Here is a 26,552-nt window from a genome sequence, read left to right as displayed (position 1 = left end):
TAACTACATTGTCATTGTGTTGAATGATTTATGAAAAGTTGAGAATTCCAAAAACTATACTTTTGAATGGTGTTAACATTTTGACAAATGTTAGATGAACGTCAAATCAACACACATCTTTGACTTATACATACACGTGACAATGTAGTAATGAACATGAAGATGAAGTGAGAGAAGAACTAATCACATACATTGCAATGTTAATGATGTTTAACACATTTGGGTCTTTTCATACAAACATGCATTGAGTGTTAACATCGCTCATGTGCATGAATGGATGTTCTCCTCCCATAATCACTAGCTGAGCAGGGTTTATCCCCTTCTCTCCCCCCACCCCTATATTCCATGAATGGATGTTGTTACGTTGGCAAAATTACATGTTATGTAATGGACGTAATGATAAGAAAACACACTGCACAATAACCACCAAGTGTAGATAAACGCACGGACACAATACAGAAACGACATGTTTCAATTGTCACATATTTTTCATTACGTTCTGTTTATACATCCTGTAACTATACCTGTATCGAGGTTTGCACATCTTATGACAGATGTGAATTGAAATACATACCATGAGCAGTCATTGGAGTGATATACCTTGAAAAAAAAACATGAATGAATATAAATCATTGTCATGACATGTTCATTACGGTAAGCAACACACAGAAGTGACAATTTTGTATGTGATATGAAACAAAATCTAGAATACGTCAAATATGATCTTAAATACACAATAGTCTACACATCATTGTGACACACATGTCACACTGCAAAAGAAACATTGTATGTAACCATACTGCACTTGCTATTGGCTATCGACATAGTAGGTTTATTGTGTATGCATAACCAAAAAGAGCATGTACATAAAATATAGATTTAGTACACATTATTTCTTCACGTACACACAACACCTTTTATTGGTAAGAAGTATAATACAACCTGTTGATGAATGACATACCGGTGCCACATGCAATTGTCCACACAGCAGAGAAGAGAAAGGTGGGAGAACCATATTCATCTGTTTCCTAAGTGAATGGTATTTGTACAAATGTATTTATCATTACAATGAATTAATACATCTATGTAGTTCTATGAACATATATGTATTTGCTTACATGAAAAATAGGTGTTTATGACATTCAGACGTGTCTCCACACCATCCGGCTGTTTGCTCAGTGTCAGCAGGTAAATTTAAGGGATGCTCCTCCTCCAAGCCCTAACGTATGTCGGTTTGTACATTATTGCGGAGTGCCAGATTGTGCAAAATGCAACATGCAATGACAATATCTGACACTTTAGCAGGCTTATATTGCAATGCCCCCCCCCCCCTGTTCTATCTAAACACCGAAATCGTGTTTTCAGAAGCCCAAATGTCCTCTCTATGACGGATCGGGTAGATATATGGGCGACATTGTACCTCTCCTCTGCTTCACATTGAGGGTTTGCCACAGGGGTCAATAGCCACGGCCTAATTCCGTATCCTGAGTCACCTATAATCCATCGTGCCAAAATGTATACTCGTAATGAAATAAACTCTTACTTGATTCAACTCTGAAAAATATTGAACCCGTTACCATTGTATTTTTTCTCGCATTCACAGTTTGGGGGCATCGTATTCCGGGATACTCAGAACTTCCGGAACCAGAACATCTCAGCAGGACTGGACTTCTCAATCACTCAAACCTGAGCTCACATGACAGGTAAGGGCTTTTCCTTTTTAACAAAAAAAGCCTGTAGTTTTAAGTGTTTGAGTGGTTAGAGTGAGGACTGTCTTGACTGGATGTTCCTCTGGGGTAACGAGTATCTTTTTCAGTAATCAAGTAAGTTTTAATCTATATATCGATATATATACTAGTTGCTGTCACCATATAAAGGTTTAAGGAGATATATGTTCACTTCCGGTGTATAAATTGGTGAGAGAAATATAAATCAAGGTACGGTCCTGTATTTCAGTAAATGATACTCCGTCAGGAGTGACCTTTTGGTTCTGAGCGGGACGTGTCCTTGGTTGTATTTTTACTTGTTTTTATATCAACGTGTATTCCGGAACCTGGATGGTACATAAATAATTAAATTTGTTTGTGTAAACGGAGGACATAAACAAGTTATGTTGTTGTGTCACAGGAGGTAGGACATAAACAAGTTATGTTGTTGTGTCACAAGAAGTACCAAAGGGTCACCGCTAAAAGTTTTGTGCAGAATATATGGGACAGCACTAGAAATGCATAATGAAAATGTAATAGACAGGGAAAAAGACTATTGTTAGCCACAAAACGACAGTTTTGACATCCGAGAAAATTCACTGACTGACATGCAGACAGATAAGGAAGAAGAGTGTACATTTGTGCAAAAGGAAATACATGCTTTAAATTCACACACCATTGTCTACCCTGTGAGGGTACCTAACAATAACAAAGAGTCAGAGCCTCTCAGTGAAGGAGAAGATTTTCTCCTCCACCATATACACCCACTCCCTCAGACACTAATATTTTGCCCATGAGGGAACTCACTGAGGACAGTATCACATACAGATACGTACACAAGACATGGAAACCTAGTACACTTATGACACTCAGAAATCAATTCTCACGACCAAAAGACGATATAGGGAGTTTTGTGACCTAATGAAAAGTCTAATGACTGCATGCGACCCCACTTGCGAAAATATAAAAAATTTACTGACAGTCATTATGACAAAAACAGAACAGGGGAAATTTACCAAAGCCTTTAATAACGATAGAGCTGAAGGGACTCCAGTATGGGCCTCAGTAAATTGGGAGCCCGCACGAAAAACAACGCTAAAAAAGGCCATTTTGGCCGCACTCCAAAAGGCATTTGCCCCGACGATTAATTGGAAAAAAATAAATTCAATCAAGCAGGAAAAGGGAGAGAAAGTAGAAGAATCTGCAGAAAGGTTAATCCAGGCTGTAAAATCCTATGAAGGGATAAGGAATGTTGAGGTAGATGCTGGCCATCTTCTAGTGGCAGCCTTTGTTAAGGGTTTACACACAGATATTGCCAAAGGTTTAACCAGGGTATTTAAAAAATGGGAAAGTCTACCCATAAGTGAAATGATAGCTAGCGCAAAGCATTTTGAAAGGAAGAAACAGGAATGTGAAAAGGCAGAGAAACAGAAATCGTGTATGAAAGCTCAGACTGTATTTTTTCAGGAAAATAGAGAGAGAGAGGGTGGTTACCAAGAGAAGGACAAAGGAAGTGACAATAAAAGAAGGGATTGGAGGCAGATAGAATGTTTTAATTGCAGAAAAATAGGACACATAGCCAGAAATTGCAGAACAGCCCCTAGGAGAAATAACCAAACGGTTCCACCAGTTATTTTCTTTTCTCAATAAACTGTTTTTTGTTTTAACTAAAACAGGTCTTCCCCACCACTATTAAGAATCTCAGGTTTTCTCAAGTGTACACACTGAGTAGGGAACACACTGTCTTTTTTGGATTTATTTAAAATTGGGAAAATAGTTTTTCCCCCAAAAATGTTATGTTACATTATAACATTATAAAGTTAAAAAAAAAGTTTGTTTGCAATAAATTACTATGGAAAGAAGCGTAAACCTACGAGCAGCCGCCCCGGTTTTCTTATACGTAAGAATGCAAACGCAAGGGTTCGTAGTGGAACATTCTGACCTTCAGTAATCCCCGTGTGTCCGTGGTAATATAAATCTTCGGATTTCATGAGACTTTGTGGCTACCATTATGCATGGCATGACCGTCTAATCAAAGCTGCAGGGCCAGGAATGTAAGCATCAGCCTTTCCCCCCATATTTCCAAACAGCAATAATTTGTTATAAGTAATTTCCTAATACAGACTCTGTTCTCAGTGCCGTTAGTTATACTGTTGTGCCTTCGACGAAAGAGCTGTAAAAAGGATCTGAATACCCTTATAAGTTTTACCTGAATGAATCCCTGTGTCTAAGAATTGAATCATGCTAACACCAGAGTATCACATGTATGCAAATCACCATCCAAGAACTTGTAAGTGTTTTACAAAAATAAGTATATCATTAATTGCATACAATAAAAGTTTTAAGTGTCCGTGATAAATGAGAAAGAAGGACAAAAAGATTGGGTTTATGTGGAAAAATCAATTAAGCTTTACCATTTTTTAATAAAACAGCCCGGTTACTGGTATAGTTTAAAAGTTTATTCGCTCTGGCCAGGCGGATACATTTTTAAACCCAGGAGATATTCTTTTTTCCTTCTGCATCAAAAGTCCATGAAAGAGAGAGAATTAGGAAAGCAGCCCAAACAGAAACCCCCCCTCCTCCAGCTGCAAAAAGTGCATTCCAGACAGGAAAGGTTAATTAGTAATTCAGAACCTGCAAATTTAGGTTTAAAAACAACTCAGTAATAATATGGGTAAAGAAAATTATTATTATTTTTTAGACTAAGTTTGCAGGATAAAACTGTTCTGTGTTACAATTTTTTCATTATTATTTTTGTAAACTTGCTTTTGCTCTGTATCAGAGAAGTGTGAAATTATGTTTGTGTATGGTGCTTTCTATTTTCTGTATAACCGGTAAAAACATTTCAATTCTATTTGTTTAAATAATGTTTTAAGATGTTGGTAAGGGCAAGGGACAATGACCCATTGTTTCATTTCTAATGTAGCATGAAAAATTAATTTTGTATAGGGCTGCATGAGAAACTCAATTTTTACCTCTAATACCTCTAAGCTACCTCAGTCTGTATAAACAGTCAATATATGCTAGAATCCAGCAATTTTTAACCACTCCAATTCAAGGGCATTTGCAGAAAGCCCAGAAAAATTAGCTGCCTATATGCCAATAGTAAGCAGCTGAAGTTTGAAATTGTTTTATTACATAATACAATTATATTCTATAGGTATTTCTGTATTTTAATAGTGCTGAAAGTATACTCAGTACTTCACAAAGCGTACAATATAAAGAAGTTAGCATACAGTCATATATGAAATTAATTTTTCCTATAAAGTCAACTGAAAATGTAATGTAGTGCATAACTTTTAACCATTTTCTCTCTTTTTCTCTCCAAAAGGTGACTCAATTTGAACCCTTACCTATAACCTCTCATTTTAAAGAATGCAACTCTAGACAATCCAGATTTTATTACTTCATGGGATATATAAATCTCAAACTGCTAATGTTTTAAACGCCATTATCCTTTTATGTCATATATTGTTCACATGCATAGGATTTGCATTATGAACAAAAGAGGGGATAATTTATATTATTTACCGTAATACACCTGTCTATATGCGGATGCTAAGACAAGTGAAAAAACAAAACAAAAAGTCTTTGCTAATATCGTTATGATACTAAATTATAGTGGCTAAAAGCGCTCCCCTTGGGCTTTTTATTAATGACATTTTTTCCTTGTGCTTTTTATTAATGACATTTTTTCCTTGTGCTTTTTATTAATGACATTCTTTAAGTCCCTCTAATCTCAGGTGCAGTTTATACAGTCTACCAAAGAAAACAGCATCAGCGAATAGAAGGTGATTGAATAATGGTCAAGCATTTTCTACGCAAGAACGCTCTTCATCCCAGATGAAAAGGCCATTTAAATACTATTCACCACCAGCACTGCAGTAAAAGTTTGCTTAATTATCATCATGGATACACATCACGCACGTCAAAATAGTGCCAGCCCCGGCACAAACAGCTAATAAAGACAAAGACAAAGAAGCGCACAATACTACCTGACCACTAATCATCGAGGGAGAAAGGTCACAGGCAAAAGTCCAGGCCTCAACACACGAACTTTGAATTTTTACTATATTTACAGGTTTTTTTTAATTATTTTTCAGTTACAATGTATGCTCCATTATGTTTGTGTAAGTGGCGTCCCATAAGGATGACAAAAATAGTATAAGGTATTATTTGCTTAACTCTGTTTATTTTGCTATGATATAGAATGATATCCCGGTGGTGGATGTTTTATCAGTCAAACTCACGGTTATGTTAATTGCTCACAGGTAGACTCAGAAACAGGAGAGATACACTCAATACACAAGAGTTAAAAAGTAGTCTATGGGAAGAACAATTTTCGGGGAGCTTATTCCCAAATGTAGGAGTAGGTTTGTTATATGATAGGTTTAATGCACTTACAGATGTACTAGATGATGTACTTAATCATACCACCTCAGCTATTAAATCACTTAACAGGTTCAGATAAGATTAATGGCCCTACAGAATAGAATGGCACTAGACTACATCTTAGCATCAAAGGGGGCGTATGTGCCCTCATTAAAGAGAAATGTTGTGTCTTCACCCAAGTGGTAAAATTGAGTATGAGCTAGAGGAAATAGCAGAGATACAGGACAGGTTGAGGAAGGGAGGAGATGCAGAGTGGGATCTTTTTGGGCTTGGCAATTTGCTGGGATCACTGGGATCAAAACTGGTGAGTGCTTTGTTGTGTGTGCTGGTTGTATTTGTCATCATCTATGTGTGTGTCACCTGTTGCAAGAGCCTGATCCATAAGTGTGTTACCCCCTCTACTGATTTGATGGCCCTCTTTTCAGGAGAAAAATATGCCAACACTCACAGCAGTCCCTTGAAGTCTATAAACTACCAGCATTAGGACAAGTCAGGCTTTTGTGGGCAACAATGTCTAACCACAGGAGAACAAGTTGATTAATGCTGAAATATTTATTGCAAATACAAAAACGTGATAGCTGGATAAGTGCACATTGTGATTCTTCTGGCATACAATTTGCACACATTATACTCGACATTCATCTAAAGCCCACCTTCACTGAAATCTGATGAGAAATATTTCCATTATAATAGGAAATTATGCTATATTTTACCAGTACCTTGAGGCACTAATTTTCAGTTCAGAATAAAGCAAAGGGCTTAGGCTGTACATTTCTACATTAGAGTACTTGGATCAAAATGAAAAATGCAATGCCTCAAAGACTTGGAGAACCAGAGTAGCCATGAACATACTGCTACTTCTACTAATGACAACCATATTATACAGTTAATTACACCAATGCCATCAGATTCTTGTAATCTTTGTGAAATGTCACCTTTTGATAAAGATTTATCCCAATATAAATAGTGGAAAAACCATGCTCTAAACAGCAAAGCATAGTGAAGAGCTTAGATTAAGTACTCAATAAGACTCTCATAATGGCAAAGCATTTGCAACAAGGATTCAAGGAATCTCACATGATCCTTTCAGGATGACAGCGCTTAAATTCAGGCACACATAGTTCATATGAAAGGGACATTTAGGATCACAATGAGAACCAATTTCTTTTTACGTGGATTGCAAACAGAAACTCAAGTCTAGTGTTTAAGATAGTGAATTGACGAGGAAAAACCATGATTTTTTTAGGGTCCAATTTAGTCTTCCTGGCTGGTTGTCTCAGCCCCGTCACCTTTGTGCTCACCATGCGGAGACCCAGCCAACTGGGGGTATAAAGGACCAACCAGCCAGTTCAGTGGCGTGTTGTGGACTAGATAATCCATGACATCATATAGAGAAGCCTTCATTTTTTGGAGCTGCCCTCTGCTGGTGGTCAGGAGGCCGTCAGACACTTCTCTGAAGGAGGAGGCAGAGTGGAAGTTTTGGTAAACGTCTCCAGCCATGGCACTAATACTATGAGCTTTGTCTTGGATGTTCTGTGGCAAGCCGGGCATGCTGGATACCAGAGAGAGACATGTGGTCTGAAGCTGCTGAGACATGTTCCGGGCAATTGCTAGTGTGCAAGATTCAATGTGCTGTGGAGGAAAAAAAGCCGCAATAAATAGAACGTTTAGTCCCCATGAACACCAAGATTCAACTGAAACAGTTCTATTAAAATACTTGTCAATTTAAGCACAAGAGCCACTGTTATTGATCATGTTGAATAGAAGTGCATTTTAGTGACCAAGATTGCAATAGTTGGCCAATACTTGTAATATTGACAAACTTTCATGTGTTGAAAAGGCTAGTGCTTGTTAATGTTACACAACACATGCAGTGCTCAGTACTACAGAGACATTTAGACAGGAAATAGTTTATATTGGACAATTCAGTGTGTTTAGAATTAAAGTTCAAAAGTTAAATTTGGCCAGCCAAACATGTATATGACTGTACACTATATGCCCCCCACAACAAAATGTAAGGATTAAGGGCCTCATGCAGTAAGCGACGAAAATGTGAAATCGGCAAGCTTACCGATTAGCCATGTTATTGGCGATTTTCCCTCTCCGTATGCAGTAAGTGCCGAATCCCTTCAGAATCAAGCAGAAAACCATTCCGCCCACTCTCACGATGATTTGCCGATCACACACAGGTGTATCGGCGTGCATGGCGGGGTGCTGTTAGGTTCGCCAATCAAAATTCTTGCTGAATCAGGCGAAGCAAGCATGTATTGGATAGCGCGCCATATTTAAAGGCAACGTGTACTGTTAATCATTCTCTGTGTTGTTGGGAGTGAGAGAGACGCACAGAGCTGGGCGATTTAATATTTGCATATTGACTGAGAGACTTGTTGTGTATTGTGAGAGCTTTGTCCTTTGTTGTTTTGTTTACATCTTTGTCTTGTTTTGTATGTGGAAGTGTTTCGTGTGATTGGCTGTACATTTGTTTTTTGTTTTTTGTGAGTGCTATAAGTATGCCCGCAAAGCGTGGGAAGAGTGATGCTGGTGTGAGTGGGAGTGCTACTCGTGCGAGTACGCGTTGGAGTGAACGTACTGTTCAGGGGAGTGATGTTGCTAGGAGTGTGAGTGCTGTTGCTGGGAGTGTGAGTGCTGTTGCTGGGAGTGTGAGTGCTGTTGCTGGGAGTACGAGTTCTGTTGCTGGGAGTGTGAGTGCTGTTGCTGGGAGTGCGAGTGCTGCTGGTGGCTCAGTTGCTGATGGGTGTCTGGTGGTGGCGTGCTTGCTGGTGGCCAGCTTTTGGAGTCTCTTCCATTGGAACAAGGAGAGTCCAGTCAGCAGCAGGCAAGCTCTGAGCCTAAACGTGCTCGGAAGAAACGTGTGGAGCATCCACGTAATCCTCACTTCAATGACCAGGAAAATACAGCTCTTGTCACTGGGATTCTGGAGCACTATGACAGTCTGTATGGACATTTAGTAGGTAAGTGTACCTTTCCATTCATTCTTCAAATACATGTGATCCTAGGTCATGTGAGTTTTGTTAATATGCAAATATGGGTCCATAATATCTATCAATGTTAATTATTGTTGAAACACATCTTTTTATCATGCGTTACAACGACAAGAAAACTCAGGCGTTCAATTTATGCTAACTACATACAATATTAATGCAAGCTTCCTTACATGTATAGGTTTAGAAGTGAATGCTCTTGTGCTTCACATATTACACCTAAACCAGCATGTTTGCTATCTCTTGGAACAGCTAGCAGTGTAGGAAACTGGTGGTTGTATTATTATGAATTAACGTCATATATTTTGTATGTATTTCTAGTGCGGACAAGTTCATCAAGCAAAAAAGAAATGTGGGACAAAATAATAATTGGTGTGAATGCATGTGGGAATCGGGTCAGGGACAAGATGAATTGTCGCAAGAGAATTGATGATATTAGGGCTAAATTAAAAAAGAAAATACAAGACCAACGCGTGCATGCTTCTGCCACTGGAGGTGGGCCGCCAGCACAACGTCTCATCTTAACTCCATTGGAGGAGCTGCTTCGTGAAAAATTACTTCCCGTCGTCGTGGAGGGTTTGCCCGGTGACAGGGACATCGGAATTTATTCCTCACAATTTCCAGCAGGTGAGAAATGTTACTGTACTAGGCGTGTCGTTGCTTACAGTTATTTTACACATTTCCGCTGCTATTTGTACTTTCTTCACAATATAAGCATACCTACATCTATGTATGTATATATGTCTGTCTCTCTCTCTCTCTTTCTCTCTCTCTCTCTCTCTCTCTCTCGGGATGTGAACCGTGCTCACACTGACACACACTGCTCATTGTTCACACTGCACACTGCACACACACACTGCACACTGCACACACTGCTCATTGGTCGCACTGACGCACACTGCGCACACACAGCTCACAGTGACACACACTGCACACACACTGGTCACACTGACACACACTGCACACTGCACACACACTGCTCACTGCTCACACTGCACACACACACATACACAGCTCATTGCTCACACTGACACACTGCACACTGCACACACACTACTCACACTGCACACACTGACACACACTGCATACTGCACACACACTGCTCAATGGTCACACTGCACACTGCACACACACTGCTCAGACTGACACACACTGCATACTGCACACACACTGCTCATTGGTCACACTGCACACACTGACACACTGCTCATTGCTCACACTGCACAGTGCACCACACACACACACACACACACACACACACACACACACACACACACACACACACACACACACACACACACACACACACACACACACACACACACTTACAGACAATCACAGACAGTTACACACACTCACACACAGTCACACACACTTACACACACTTACACACACTTTCACAGTTTCAAACAGTTTCACACAGTCATAGGGCCTCATGCAGTAAGCGTCGATTAAGTGAAATCGGCAAGTTTACCGATTAGTCATGTTAATGGCGATTTTTCCTCTCCGTATGCAGTAAGTGCCGAATACATTCAAAATGAACCCGAAAAAAAATCCGCCCACTCTCACGATGATTATCCGATCACACACAGGTGTATCGGCGTGCGTGGCGGGGTGCTGATAGGTTGCCCAATCACAAATCTTGCTGAATCAGGCGAAACAAGCATGTATTGGATTGCGCGCCATATTTAAAGGCAACGTGTACTGCTAATCATTCTCTGTGTTGTTGGGAGTGAGAGAGAGAGAGACGCACAGAGCTGGCTGATTGAACATTTGCATATTGACGGAGAGACTTGTTGTGTATTGGGTGAGCTTTGTCCATTGTTGTTTTGTTTACATCTTTGTCTTGTTTTATATGTGGAAGTGTTTCGTGTGATTGGCTGTACATTAGTTGTCTGTTTTTTGTGAGTGCTGGAAGTATGCCCGCAAAGCGTGGGAAGAGTGATGCTGGTGGGAGTGGGAGTGCTACTCGTGCGAGTACGCGTCGGAGTGAACGTACTGTTCAGGGGAGTGATGTTGCTGGTGCACCGAGTGGTGTTGCTGTGAGTGGGAGTGCTGGTGCTGGGAGTGGGAGTGCTGTTGCTGGGAGTGGGAGTGCTGTTGCTGGGAGTGCTGTTGCTGTGAGTGGGAGTGCTGTTGCTGTGAGTGGGAGTGTTGTTGCTGGGAGTGGGAGTGCTGTTGCTGGGAGTGGGAGTGCTGGTGCTAGGAGTGGGAGTGCTGGTGCTAGGAGTGGGAGTGCTGGTGCTGTGAGTGCTGCTGGTGGCGCAGTTGCTGATGGGGTGGATGGTGGTGGCGTGCTTGCTGGTGGGCAGCTTTTGGAGGCTCTTCCATTGGAAGAAGGAGAGTCCAGTCAGCACCAGCCAAGCTCTGACCCTAAACCTGCTCGGAAGAAACGTGTGGAGAAGCCACGTAATCCTCGCTTCAATGACCAGGAAAATACAGCTCTTGTCACTGGCATTCTGGAGCACTATGACAGTATATATGGACATTTACTAGGTAAGTGTACCTTTACATTTATTATTCAAATACATGTGATCCTAGGTCATCTGAGTTTTGTTCATATGCAAATATGGGTTCAGAATATCTTTCTATGTTAATTAGTCTGGAAACACAGCTTTTTATCATGCCTTACAAGGACAACTAAACACAGGCGGTCAATTTGCCATAACTGCATACAATATGAATGCAACCTTGCTTACATGTATAGGTTTAGTAGTGAATGCTCATGTGCTTCACATATTACACATAAAACAGCATGTTTGCTATCTCTTGGAACAGCTAGCAGTGTAGGAAACTGGTGCTTCTATTATTAATCATTTACCTCATATATTTTATATGTTTTTCAAGGGCGGACAAGTTCAGCAAGCAGAAAAGAAATGTGGGACACAATAGTCATTGGTGTCAATGCGTGTGGGAATCATGTGAGGGACAAGCGGAATTGTCACAAGAGATTTGATGATATTAGGTCCAAATTGAAAAAGAAAATACAACACCAACGCGTGCATGCTACTGGCACTGGAGGTGGGCCGACACCACAACGTCTCATATTAAGTCCATTGGAGGAGCTGCTTCGGGCAAAATTACTTCCCGTCGTCGTGGAAGGCTTACCTGGTGACCGTGATATAGGAATTTACCCCTCACAATTTCCACCAGGTGAGAAATATTACTGTACTAGGCGTGTCGTTGCTTACAGTTATTTTGCATAGTTACACTGCTTTTTATATTGTCTTCACAATATAAGCATACCTGCATCTATATATGTATATGTCTGATTCTGTATATATATATATCTCAAAATAGACATATATGTTGTAGTCCTACTAAAAGCAGTAACTAATATAGCACGTGCCATTGCGTGCTCATTTACATGTGAATTCCCAAAATGCATTGCTGCAGTGGAAGCAATTGATGGTGGGCGAAGATGGGGAACAACAGGGTAGTACACATGTGTAACACATGTTAATGAGAAATTATTACTAGCTACAGGTACAGAACAGAAATATGTAGAATATTATTGTGTATTTTATTTATTTTACTCCGACAAACATGACATTACTACAAAACAAAGAAAATAACCCCTCCAAAAAGCGCTTACCTACACTAATTAAGGTGTGATAAATACAGTGCTAAAAATTATATACTACGTGCTAACACAACAAACAGTCTAACTATTGCTGTAAGAGCAAGCAGCTAGGTGACAATAATGTCAGGTTATTCCAAACCTGATACAAAACAGTGCACAAACAATATTAAAGTCCCCAGCGCTAAAGTCCAAGATACCGTGATCTTCAGATAGTCTCTGATATTAAAGATGGTGACTGGGCTCTGTTGAAAATGTTCCAGATGGGATGTGTCCTAGGAATGGACGGATGCACGTCTGAAATACAGATGAGAGGCACACCTGATTGCGCAGCGTTTTCTAGCAATCAGATCCCTATCTAAGACAGTGATGATTCCTACTCACATGATGAACGCCAATGTAGTCAGTGGAGAGAATCTGTGCTTGTTCCTCTTCTTTCAGCTCCTCTCACGACCCCACGTGCAGGCAGCTTTCTGGAGGAGACCTCAATCCACAATGGCGTCGGGGGTGGCTCCGTTGCGAAACCCCCACCGAGGGAAGGAATGGGCACAATATGGTAAGTATGAAACACTTTAATTAGCTAATACACTATAAAACACATTAAAATACACTTACATGGTGCAATACCGAATTGTATTGCTCAAATTGCCGTCCGCAGCTTGCAAATCCTGCCCGCAAGATACAGAGAATCCCTGCACGCAGACACGCTGGTGGTACTGAGCGTGTTAGTACCACCAGCGTGTCTGCGTGCAGGGATTCTCTGTATCTTGCGAGCAGGATTTGCAAGCTGCGGACGGCAATTTGAGCAATACAATTCGGTATTGCACCATGTGAGTGTATTTTAATGTGTTTTATAGTGTATTAGCTAATTAAAGTGTTTCATACTACACCATATTGTGCCCATTCCTTCCCTCGGTGGGGGTTTCGCAACGGAGCCACCCCCGACGCCATTGTGGATTGAGGTCTCCTCCAGAAAGCTGCCTGCACGTGGGGTCGTGAGAGGAGCTGAAAGAAGAGGAACAAGCACAGATTCTCTCCACTGACTACATTGGCGTTCATCATGTGAGTAGGAATCATCACTGTCTTAGATAGGGATCTGATTGCTAGAAAACGCTGCGCAATCAGGTGTGCCTCTCATCTGTATTTCAGACGTGCATCCGTCCATTCCTAGGACACATCCCATCTGGAACATTTTCAACAGAGCCCAGTTACCATCTTTAATATCAGAGACTATCTGAAGATCACGGTATCTTGGACTTTAGCGCTGGGGACTTTAATATTGTTTGTGCAAACATGACATTACTGCCTATTTTAAGCATGCATCAAATATATTGCATGCAACGGCCTACAAACATCACTTGCACTAACACATCTATAGTTGTTTATGAAAAGGTCCATTTTTGCTTTAAGTCATATACAGACAGCATAATGAGGCACACGTATCATATTTTATGTCATTGTTTTCATAACTTAAAAACTGCACACGACTATTTAGCTCATCTACCATTGTGTTAAAGCAGCTGCAATTAATATCTCATCACAGCATACACTTCAACAGAGGGGGTGGGGTTCAGCACACACACTAATTACAGCCTCATTTTAGGGTCAACTTCGTTCACACCATTTTCACCTGTTTCAAGTAATTGAAAGGTGTGGCTGATTAGGCTTTTTGGGGAAGGGAATACCGTTCTTACAACCTGACTAGCACAACTGAAGTTAATCACACTCATTTGAAAGCTTCACTTTAGCTACTAAATGCCCCAACAACTCATTACTTATCAAAGCGTACCTCACACATTAGTTCACTCATATCTATAGTTGAACTACTACTATCAACGACACATTATCACACACTGCATGTGTTGTCTTGTTGAGTCACAGCCACATTCAGGTGTGCCACATCTTATATTAATGTACCACACATATCCTCTACCAAAAACAACACTTTTTGCAATATGACCACCTTCATGATAACCATTGTGAATGGTCATCTCATGATAGTTATGTACATTATGATACTGATATCACTACACAACATATGATTTTTATGTACAAATTTTATCTATTTATCCTCACGCATTACTGCAGGAACATAGTATGTTTTATGTTAGGGAACTCAAAAGTTCTAAGTACACAGGCATGTACATTGTTATTACAACTATTTATGTTCACTTTCACACACACATTTTGGGTTAAGGAAATGATGCTGTTAGGTACTCATAAATACAGAACATACAATAACTGTTTGTTCAATATTTACACATGTAAATGTAAAACTTATGTTATTGTTATATATAGTTGCCCCTGAAGGACATGTGTCACCTGAGACTGAACAAGTTTCTTCACCTGGGTCAGCCAGCTCAACACACCTAGAAGGTGAGTGTATCAGTTGGTGGCCATATAATATGTGCTCTTCTATATGTTATGTTGTCATGTTCATTATTTGTTTTGCACATCTTCTTTAAATAGGATTACTTAGTGTCAGTGAAAATGAAGTGTAAGGCAACTTGTATTGTGTTAGTGATGTTAACTATCATGTAGGAGTTGTGAGTTTACAGCAAGTTTTCATTCACTCATATTTCATACTGAGTCCAAACATTATTCTTAAGTCAAGGTAGTTTTTAATGTGAGGTTATAAAACGTATGGAAACATGTTAGTTGTTACTTATGACACAGTACAATTACATAGTAACACAGCAGAGATTAACATGCCATTTAATAATGTGTACATTTATTTGTAGAACATGATGAAGAGGATTTTGATGATGATGATGATGATGATGATGATGCCGCCGCCGCCGCCATAGACACACAAATACAAGCAAGTGACCATGAAGAGGTTCCAATTGAAACTGTTTTACCGCCAAAACGTCCAGCAAATACCACATATGATGCAATTGTAGCTTCTGAGGGAAAAATTGTGGAAGCAGAAAATCGTCGCCATTCTGACCTGATGACAGTGCTGGAAAGGATGATTGCACTGCAGGAAGAAACAGATTCACAATTGGCACATCTCCACAGAGTCTTCATTGAAGTGCCTAAACAGTTGCAAAAAATCAACACCTCATTCGAAGCATTAGTTGTTCAGCAAACACAAGCTAATTACTGGAGAATGACTAATGTACCACAATTCAACACCTCCCAGCCAGGATCTGTTCATGCAGGTCAGTTTTCACCACATTCATCTGATATTCATTCACCAGGCCCAAATGTTACCGGTCAAGTAGCAGACATTGCTGTGCAGGTTCCTGATCACATCCTACCGCTGCCATCTGTACAAATTCAGCAGCAGACACCTACAAAGGAGGCGACAAAAACAAAACAAGACACACATGAAACAGACCAACCATCACTTGTGCAGTGTCTACCAACTTGCTCACATGTGTCAGTGGGCACAAGCCCTGTCCGTGAACAGTCACTACCCAAAAGCCCTGTAGGTGAGTCACTGGCCAAAAGCCCTGTAGGTGAATCGCTGCCCAAAAGCCCTGTAGGTGAATCGCTGCCCAAAAGCCCTGTAGGTGAATCGCTGCCCAAAAGCCCTGTAGGTGAATCGCTGCCCAAAAGCCCTGTAGGTGAATCGCTGCCCAAAAGCCCTGTAGGTGAATCGCTGCCCAAAAGCCCTGTAGGTGAATCACTGCCCAAAAGCCCTGTAGGTGAGTCACTGGCCACAAGCCCTGTAGGTGAGTCACTGGCCACAAGCCCCGTAGGTGAACAGTCACTGGCCACAAGCCCTGCCCGTGAAGTGCCAGAGGCCACTCAAAGTGGCTCTGTTGTGCCTAAAGTTGGTGGCAAAAGAAAAAGGAAAATTCAAGAGACAACAAGCAGGCCTGTTACTCGCTCGCAAAAGGAACAAAAAAAATAAATGTTATAATTCAGAAAATATGTCTTTGGCCTTGTTTTGTTGACTTTAGATTATCTAATTACTATTGTATGTATGCTGAAGACTGTGTTGTTTCCAAACTTTCAAGTATGTTCTTGTACACGTGAAGTTTTGGAAATGTTAACACTCCTAATTAATGAATAGTGTTATAAATATTTATGTTTTAATCGTCTGTTCAGTAATGGTCCACCAGGAGCCAGTTGCTAAGTTTAGAGAAGCTGCCATTGACTTTGCAGCAAAACATTGCATTTGGGTGTGTTATTTGATGTAATCATTGCATGTGCATATTATTTTCATGCAATTATAAAAGCACCTATTTAACTGCAAACATCTTTCTTGTACGTGTACAGCAGGATTTTGTGTTAAATATTACTTACCTTTGGTGGCCATTGTAATGTTGTCCTTTAATCATTTATGTGTTCTTGTTTCAAGAACATCTCTGAATTGATACTAATATATATGTAGTATGTATTGATATATGCACACACACACACACACACACACACACACACAGACACACACTGTGTGTGTGTGTGTGTGTGTGTATATATAGTACTATCTAAACTGGTATAGATGTATTTACAAAAAACATACACTTCATGCTTCCTTGTGAAAACACACTATTTTAATAATACAGGCCTAATGTTTGACAACTATACTAAGTGTGAGCCTCTAACATTATTGGGTGCAAACAAATGTTTATTACTTAATTCACTCATGTTTATCACCATTTAAATAGGTTTCATACAAGGCCTACTTACTGCCATCAATATGTTGTGTGTACTCCTGCAATATAAAAAAAAAAAAAAGATACATTATATATATATATATATATATATATATATATATATATATACATATACATATATACACACACACACACACACACACACACACACACACACACACACACACACACACACACACACACACACACACACACACACACACACACACACACACACACACACACACACACACACACTATACATATAGTACAATATACACTTTATATATATATATATTTTTTTATGAGAGAGATATATTTATATATATATAGATACACACGTATTTAAACTCATGCAGACAGGTAGTTAACCAGAATTTCAAATACACACAGAAATGTATGTGGGAAAAAAACATTTCATTTTGCAGGTGTGTGTATTTACTGATATGGCTGTCTAAGCACTATTTTCACACAGTGCTCTTTGTTATTTTTCTAGAAAACTCAATGTTACTGAAATAAGTGTAGGAATGTTTTCACAAACGAGATAAAAAAATGATACATGTTTTTCCCACATTCGCCTATCACTAACCACAAAACTTAAACCAATTAAAAGGACACATCCAATTGGCGTTTGAAATAAGGAGTAAAAGTAGTTACTTTTGTTGACCTTGAAAACGAAACACAGGAATTTGTTAGCCATTGAGCAGAATCATTTTGATGAGCAAAGAAGACAGAACTGCACACATCTTTTGTGCTACTCTGACATGGCTGATGAATTCGTTAACAATATGAATCCCCTCTTAGGTTATAAGTACATGGTTTCAGAAGCAATTTTAAACAGTCGCGGACACAAAGCAAGCACACGCCAAATCTATGATTTGATTCGAGCTAAATATCCTTATTACCAAGACCGTAGGCATGCGCGGAATTTTAATTCCTCAATAAGATTCACTTTTTCAACTAATGACTTTTTTGAACGTGTGCAGGATAAGCTAGAACACACCTATGGTTTCTGGAAGATTGCAAAGGAAAAGCATTTTACCCTGAAAGAGGGCACATATATTGTTGTGAAAGGCATATTTATTCCTAATGCCAATAGCAATGGATCCGCTACTACTGTTCCGTGTGAATCGATACCTGCTGCAATATCTGCACCCTCCATTCCTGAAACCCACATTGTACAACAACAAAACTACTATGATTATGTACCAAGCCTTTCAGCTGAAAATGCATTGGAATGGGAACCAGAAGAAATGAACCTACCTCCCGACCAATTGTTTGAAGAAAGCAGTGGCGATTCCTATGAGCGCTTCATGGAGGAGATGTGTGTCATACTGGATTCAGCGGGTGGGTCAAGCGTGGATGAAAATGCCTTGCATTTCTGGAGCGACCAGTTGCAGCCAGACGAACAGTTAATTCTAGAAGAATGGTAAATATAACAACCGTTATGCGTTGACTGTGCGTTTAAATGTTTTTTTTTTTTTTTTTTTTTAACCACCATTTTCCCTTTCAATGCGTGGATACAGCGTAACATTGCAGACTGCATAACATGTAGCGATCACAAAGAAATTGTTGCCGAATACAATATAGTATAACCTGAAAGAGTAGTACACATTGCTGACGGAATAAATATACGTACTTTCCTATCCCTTTAACCATATTAGCAACATTTTAACATAACTCTAACACATACCTGTTTTGTTATCATGCAACATTTAAAAGCGGGTCCACCACGTATGACGTGGGACCCTTGTCATGGGCCAAGGCGTCCTTAAAAAGGATTACGGATGTAAGTCCCGCCCCAAAGCGACGTGCGCGCCTCAAAGCCTATTGGCTGTCATGTTTTGTTATAGTAACGGTAACTGCAGTGTGTCATGTGTGCGGCTCAGTGTTTGTAGGCGCCAACTGGGCGTTAGCTGAATGTTAATTGAGTGGGAGGAGTGTTAGCGTGCGTTTCACGCTGGTTTAACATGACGTCACACGTATTGCATTTGCGCATTGTGTTATCGGCCGTCCTTTCTGTCCAAACACGTCTGTTTAAAAAGAATACAGATGTACTCGTTTAGAACGAATGTAGTTTCGTATTCATTGTATTTGAAATAAAGATTTTATGTTTAATGGTATTTTCAAGATGTATTGAACGCACAACGTTCGCTTTGTTTTGCGCATGCGCTAACAGTTAGTGGAGCCAAGCGTGAAGTGCGTGCGCACACTAAGATGTGCGCGCACATTTTTCAGTATACAGGCAACGTTCACATCATATACATAGTTATGCCTGCTACAAATTTAAAGAAACATTACATACTGATGTACACTTGTACTTCTAACATATAAGTGAGTGACGTGTGTATGTACACAATCATATAGAGCTGTGTAATGCGTTGTCACGGATACATATATAGTAAGGTGCCATATTTGACCATCATGTGTTTGCTGTATTTCAGAGATGTCGGGGAAGATACAATCGGATCAATGTATGATTTCAGAAGAGTCTACCTTTATATGAGATGATTGTGAGGAGGAGTCACCGACTACTATACTACATATGGAACTAATTTTATATTGCTTGCAGCGCTTATTAACAAACAATTAAAAATGTGATACCCTTATGCCTATATTGCATAAGCACTTAATTAACATAATGATGTTGCAAAATAGTGCCTCATGAATTTTTATTGAGTGTTCTTTAATGACTACTATCATTTTATGGCATGGTGTGTTTTATATATAACAACCATTCCCACTCTGCTAACACATTTGTGTATTCTATTGTGTAATGGAACGTATGACTGTCGAAACTATGTAACAATAATAATAATAATAATAATAATTATAATATGAGCATGTTCATGTATAGCGCTGCTAGTTGTACACAGCGCTTTACAGACACATTTTTCAGGCTGAGGTCCCTGGCCCGTGGAACTTACAATTTATTTTTTGCCGCCTGAGGCACAGGGAGATAAAGTGACTTGCCCAAGGTCACAAGGAGCCGACACCGGGAATTGAACCAGACTCCCCTGCTTCAAACTCTCAGTGCCAGTGTGTGTCTTTACTCACTGAGCCACTCCTTCTCCCAATGTAAAGGACACTTACAACCAACTAGCCATTTATTGTTAAAAATCTCTTGTTACATGGGTATGTTGATAAAATGGTTTGGGACTGTAGCAAATAATGTTATTGGCCAGATGTTGTGGTCCCCTACAATGCATGAAGTTCTGAATATGACATCAACATCATGTAATGAAGTATGTTTCTGTGTATATTTCATTAACCTAACTAACTATAGTTTACTGTGTTTATTAAACGTTCTAAAAATACATAGTATAGTCAATATGATGATATAAGCTACCATAATAAAGCTGGTGTTATCATTTGTCGGTGTTATACATGGATCCTACACAAATTGATACAGACACAAACAGTTTTCTTACAAAGTGTGTCTATGCTAATTTGCACGTGATTGACGTTACAATTGTGAAAATACTTGATAATTATCATCATGATAATGATGAAGTGACGTGATTTATATTCCAAAAATATTACCAACATTGTCATATTGGTAAATTATAAATGCTAAATGACAGTAACATTAGCGACAAATTTGTCTTCTCTGTTAACAGTTTAACACTTGGTACATGTAGGACACATCCACACACGTGTGACTTATACATACACATGTCACAAATTTAAATTAATGTTGACTATTAATTCCTAGCATTACAAAACACCAACATTGCTAAATATAAGATGTAGTACGCATTGTTGTGATTGCAGGCATTCATGCATGGAGTTTTATGATCAGTCAATTTCATCCGTGATGAATGATCTCCCGTAAGTAAAGAAATAACTACAGTTATCCCCTTGTCTCCAAACACCTCTATATTACATTAATGGAATTTATAAGGAAACATACATAAAATGTGATGAAATGGGAGTAATCATTTTCTAATACAATGCACATGAAAGCTCAAGAGTAGCTAAATGCATATACATGATACAGAAAGTACATATATGTAACATTTGTGTTTAAACCAATATGTTGGGTTTTTACTACAAATAATTATAGGAAGATTGATGTAGGCACATCTTATGAGAGATGTCAGCAAATATACATACCATGATCAGTCATACTGGAGATATACCTATAATGCAAAGGAACAATATATAAATTGCAAACATTGACATGCCATCTTCAGTACCGTAAACAACACAGCAAAGTGTGTATTTGGTGTTAAATGTGCAACACCATGTATATTTCATGACATTCAAAATGTAAATCAGGCTGGTGTACACATCATATGGATGTACATGTTACACTGCACCAATAACATTGTATGTAAGCATACTAGAAGCATGAATGAGTATGGGCATAATATGTGTATTGTGTTAGCATAAGGAACAACACAATGCTAAAATATTAGTGCTTTGTTACCCCAGTTGTATTCACATACACACAACTAAAGTAAAATTGAAGAGGGATTATATAACCTGTGCAACAATAACATACCGGTGCCACATCCCTTTGTGCACACAGCAGAGAGAAGAAAGGTGTGCAACCCATATTCATCTGTGTCCTACCAGAAGGGTATATAAAAAAACATTATTGTTAAGATAACATAATGTAAGTATAAAAGTATAACTTGGAACATATATGTTTTTACTTACAAGAAAAAAATGAATTGATGAGATTCTGGCGTGTCTGGCCACCACTGGCTGTTTGTTCATTTTCAGCAGCTACATGGGTGGGATGCTCGTCTACCACAGGCTCAGCTAGGTCTGACTGTACATTGTGCCTGAGTGCAACATTGTGCAAAATGCAACAGGCAAGGATAATATCAGACACTTTTTGAGGCTTGTATAGAAGAGCCCCACCAGTTCTGTCCAGACACCTAAATCTGGTCTTGAGTAGGCCAAATGTCCTCTCTATAACAGATCTTGTAGATATATGGGCTGCATTGTACCTCTCCTCTGCTTCAGTTTGAGGGTTTAGCACCGGAGTCAAGAGCCACGGCCTAATTCCGTATCCTGAGTCACCTATAATGAATGGAGCACACATAAGCTGACATTAGTGATCAAATTGTACAATGCCAACATTCCTAAATAAAAATGTGTTTTGTGTTATAACATGTAAATGTGTACTCACCCAGCAGCCAACCATGTTCAAAATGTCCCTCTTCGAACGCATGGAAGACTGAAGAGTTCCTCAGGATAGAGGAATCGTGACTGGAACCAGGGAATTTGGGTACCACATGCATTATCCTCATCGTCGCATCACATACCACCTGTACATTGAGTGAATGGTAGTGCTTACGATTGCGGTACACATGCTCACTCTGACTAGGTGCAATCAAAGCAACATGTGTGCAATCGATTGCACCCAGCACACATGGTATCCCTGCTATATTATAAAAGCCAGTCCTGACTTCCAGCCACTCTGTCGCCTCTGTAGGAAAATGAATATAATTCCTAGCGCGTCTATTGAGTGCATAGAGAAACTGGGTCAAGGCCCGCGAGAATGTAGATTGCGAGACCCCGCCCACTATGCCCACAGTTGTCTGGTATGACGCGGAAGCAAGATAATGTAATGAGCACAGCATTTTAACAAGCCCAGGGACTGCACGACCTCTGGCTGTGAAAAAATCTAAATCTCCCCTTAACTCCTGATAAAGAGCTAAGATTGCTGCTGAACTCAAACGATAGCGACTTACAATCTCCTCCTCACTCATCCCATCTAACAGGGTTCTCTCCCTGTACAGACGCGGACGAGGCACAACTTGTCTCCTCTGTCTTCTCCTCTGATCTCCTGTCCCTCTCCCTGTCTCTGTCGTATCCGCGTGACTGTCCCTGTCACTGTCACTGTCCCTCGGTGTGTCCCTCCCTTGCCCTATATGATTGTCTTCATCATCAAGCATGTCATAGAAAAGAATGTTCCTCCGTCTCCTAAACAATCTCAACATTTTGAAATGAGTAGCTGTGAATGATCAGGTAATGGGCGTCCTTTAAATAGGTATGTGATGATGTCAGGTGACATAGTAAAATGCAAGGTGTTACATTAACATAATAAAGTACTTCTGTGGCAAGCTGTGTGCAGTTCTTGTTATAAGTATTTGTTGTGTGTATTCTGCAGGGAATGATGATATTTGGCAATGATGTGACGTGAACCTTTGTAGAAACATTGCTTGCAAATAAATAGTTGCATGTGCAATGCATGTAACACTTGTGAACGCAACAGTCAGTCATGTAATTAGGCAAAAAGGCTGAGATTGACGTGGGAAAAGTTTTGTGTAACATGTGTAATTAGGCATGTTATTGTGACATGTTGACAACAATGAATAGTCGTGTGCATATGCATGCATTTCTGTAAGGAGGATAGTTGGTATAGAATGAGTTAACAAGGTGTCCCAATGCTGAATTACTGTACATGTGTGTATAAGTTAGGTTGAAGTGCTTGTAATGCTACGGTTACAATGTAAACATGCAATGTGATTGAGCGTCCAATAAGTGACGTCATGAAAATAGGGAGGACCCAAAAGTATATATAAACATGAGAATACAGATGTACATGAACGTTTAAAGATGCGTGACACATTACTAGCATTGTGTAATGTAAAGGAACATGAATATACTGTGTATGTGTGACATGTGTGACATGTGTAACATCATGTAAATAATTGTCGCTCAGTTCAGTAAAATGTGTGATATGATGTGAGGTTCTCCTTTAAGAGTTGAGTATAGTATTTTCCCTTGGCACATCATCACATGATGAGTAATGTGACCCGCAAATGCTGCAAACATGTAAAAGTATAATGTTATGCAAATAATACACGTCAGCTGTGACACAATGCAGGGAATGCCCCCACACTGTAATGCAAATGACGTTTGTATTGTGAGCAATGAAACGTAAACAGTACTATACTGTTATACGTCCCCGCTCCATTGACTCCATTGATGTACAGAAGTTTTTTTTTTCTAAGTGCCGTTGCGGCAGCCTTAGCGATCGTTCTCCCCTCCAAACTGCCAACTTTAGTTGGCGGGAGAAATTGGCCATAACATCTCAATTTCGTAGTGCCGATCAGGCCCGATAAGCTGTTTTTTGTTGTTGAATCCAGCCGATTTAAAAAAGTGGCGATAAGTGGCGAAAACAGGCTTATCGGCAGCCGACTGGCCATAACAAAATAATCGGCTCCGAAACCTGGCGAAATCAAGCACTTATCGGCGCTTACTGAATCTCAAACCCAATTTTGCCTATAAAATGGCGATAATTCCCTTATCAACGCTTACTGCATGAGGCCCATAGACACTTACAACGACTTACACACACTCACACACTCACACACTCTCACACTGTGAAACACTTACACACACTGTCACACACAGTTACACACAGTCACACACAGTCACAGACACTTACACACAGTTTCACACAGTCACAGACACTTACACACACTTACACACAGTCACAGACACTCACACACAGTCTCACACAATTACACACACCAGCACCAACACCCGCTCCCCCCCCCTCCTCCTGCGCAGGCAGCGGGGACAACGATGGGGAGAAGGTGAAGCGGGGACCGGAGGGGCATCCCCCCTCCCATCTCACGTCCCGCGGCCTGTCACGCGGTGACAGGGGGGAGCCGGGAGCGGAGGGGTATCCCCCCTCCCATCTCACGTCCCGCGGCAACAGGGGGGAGCCGGGAGCGGAGGGGCATCCCCCCTCCCATCTCACGTCCCACGGCCTAGGGGGGAGCCGGGACCGGAGGGGCATCCCCCCTCCCATCTCACGTCCCGCGGCCTGTCACGCGGTGACAGGGGGGAGCCAGGAGCGGAGGGGCAAGAGCAGCACGTAGCATGTGGAGGGGGGGGAGCTCACCCGTCCTGCCGCTGCCTCACTCATCCTGCCGCTGCCTCACTGATCCGGCCGCTGCCTCACTCATCCGGCCGCTGCCTCACTCATCCGGCCGCTCCCACGTGGATGTGAGGCGGGAGGCCGCGTGTTGTGGCCGCTCCCCCACGTGTGTCCCGGGCGCTCGCTCCGCTCCCCCGCTGACTGTAGCGGCGCCGGGGTGTGAGCTTGGGGGGGTGGGGTGGGTGTGAGCTTGGGGGGGGTGAGCTTGGGGGGGGGGTGAGATGTGTGTGAGCTTGGGGGGGGTGGGAATGTGTGTGTGTGTGTACATGGGACTCCGGGTAAGTTCGGGCACAGGGAGGGTGGGGTGTGTGTGGAAGTTGAGGTGCGGTCCAGCTGACGGGGGAGAGTTAGGGGCACCCGGGAGGGGATTGTGTGTTTGTTCCCGTCCGTGTGTGTGTGTCCCCCTGTGTGTGTGTGTGTCCCTGTGTGTCCTTTGGCCCGTCACTCCGCCTCAGGCCAATGAGAGGTGTGCGGGGGCGGGCCAAGGGACCAATGAGATTTCCCCTAGGGACACCGGACACCCAGGCAGGCAGGCAGGCAGGCAGGCAGGCAGGCATACAGTGCTTTCACTAATATAGTATCAGGGACATCGGAATTTATTCCTCACAATTTCCAGCAGGTGAGAAATGTTACTGTACTAGGCGTGTCGTTGCTTACAGTTATTTTACACATTTCTGCTGCTATTTGTACTTTCTTCACAATATAAGCATACCTACATCTATATATGTATTTATGTCTGTGTCTCTCTCTCTCTCTCTCTCTCTCTCTCTATATATATATATATATATATATATATATATATATATAACTAAATATACATATAAGTTGTAATCATACTAAAAGCAGTAAATAATATACCACGTGGCATTGCGTGCTCATTTGCATGTCAATTCCCACAATCCTTTGCTGCAGTGGAAGCAATTTATGGTGGACGATTATGGGGAACAACAGGGTAGCACACATGTGTAAGACATGCTAATGAGAAAATATTACTAGGTACTGGTGCAGAACATATATATATATATATAATATTAATGTGTATTTTATTTATTTAACTCCTACAAACACGACATTACTGCCTCTTCAAATCATGCATCTAATATATTACATGCAACGGCCAACAAACATCACTTGCACTAACAAATGTGTTGAGGTTTATTAAAAGGTCCTTTTTTGCTTCATATCATAAACAGACATCATAATGAGGCACACGTCGCATATGTTATGTCATTGTGTTCATAGCTTGCACACTTCAGAGTAATATTTTGCTCATCTACCATTGTGTTAAAGCAGCTGCAATTAATATGTAATCACAGCATACACGTCAACAGAGGGGGTGGGGTTGAGCACACAGCC

General features: G+C 40.7%; 2 protein-coding genes across 2 annotated transcripts in view; one reads left to right on the top strand and one right to left on the bottom strand.

Annotated features, from left to right (window-relative positions):
• The window catches only part of LOC142492387 (perilipin-2-like), a 447,955-nt gene that overhangs the window by 344,015 nt on the left and 77,388 nt on the right, over positions 1 to 26,552 (top strand). The gene's annotated exons all lie outside the window — the stretch shown is intronic.
• Positions 7,353 to 26,552, bottom strand: part of LOC142487763 (perilipin-2-like) — a 47,282-nt gene continuing 28,082 nt past the window's right edge. Inside the window, exon 6 of the mRNA XM_075587658.1 lies at positions 7,353 to 7,730. Coding sequence (XP_075443773.1) covers positions 7,353 to 7,730 — 378 coding nt within the window. The remainder of the gene's footprint in view (positions 7,731 to 26,552) is intronic.

The sequence above is a fragment of the Ascaphus truei genome, chromosome 1 (assembly GCF_040206685.1).
Source record: "Ascaphus truei isolate aAscTru1 chromosome 1, aAscTru1.hap1, whole genome shotgun sequence".
Classification (NCBI taxonomy): domain Eukaryota; kingdom Metazoa; phylum Chordata; class Amphibia; order Anura; family Ascaphidae; genus Ascaphus; species Ascaphus truei.
Note: the sequence above shows the minus strand (reverse complement) of the source record. Positions and strands in the feature narration are given on the sequence as shown.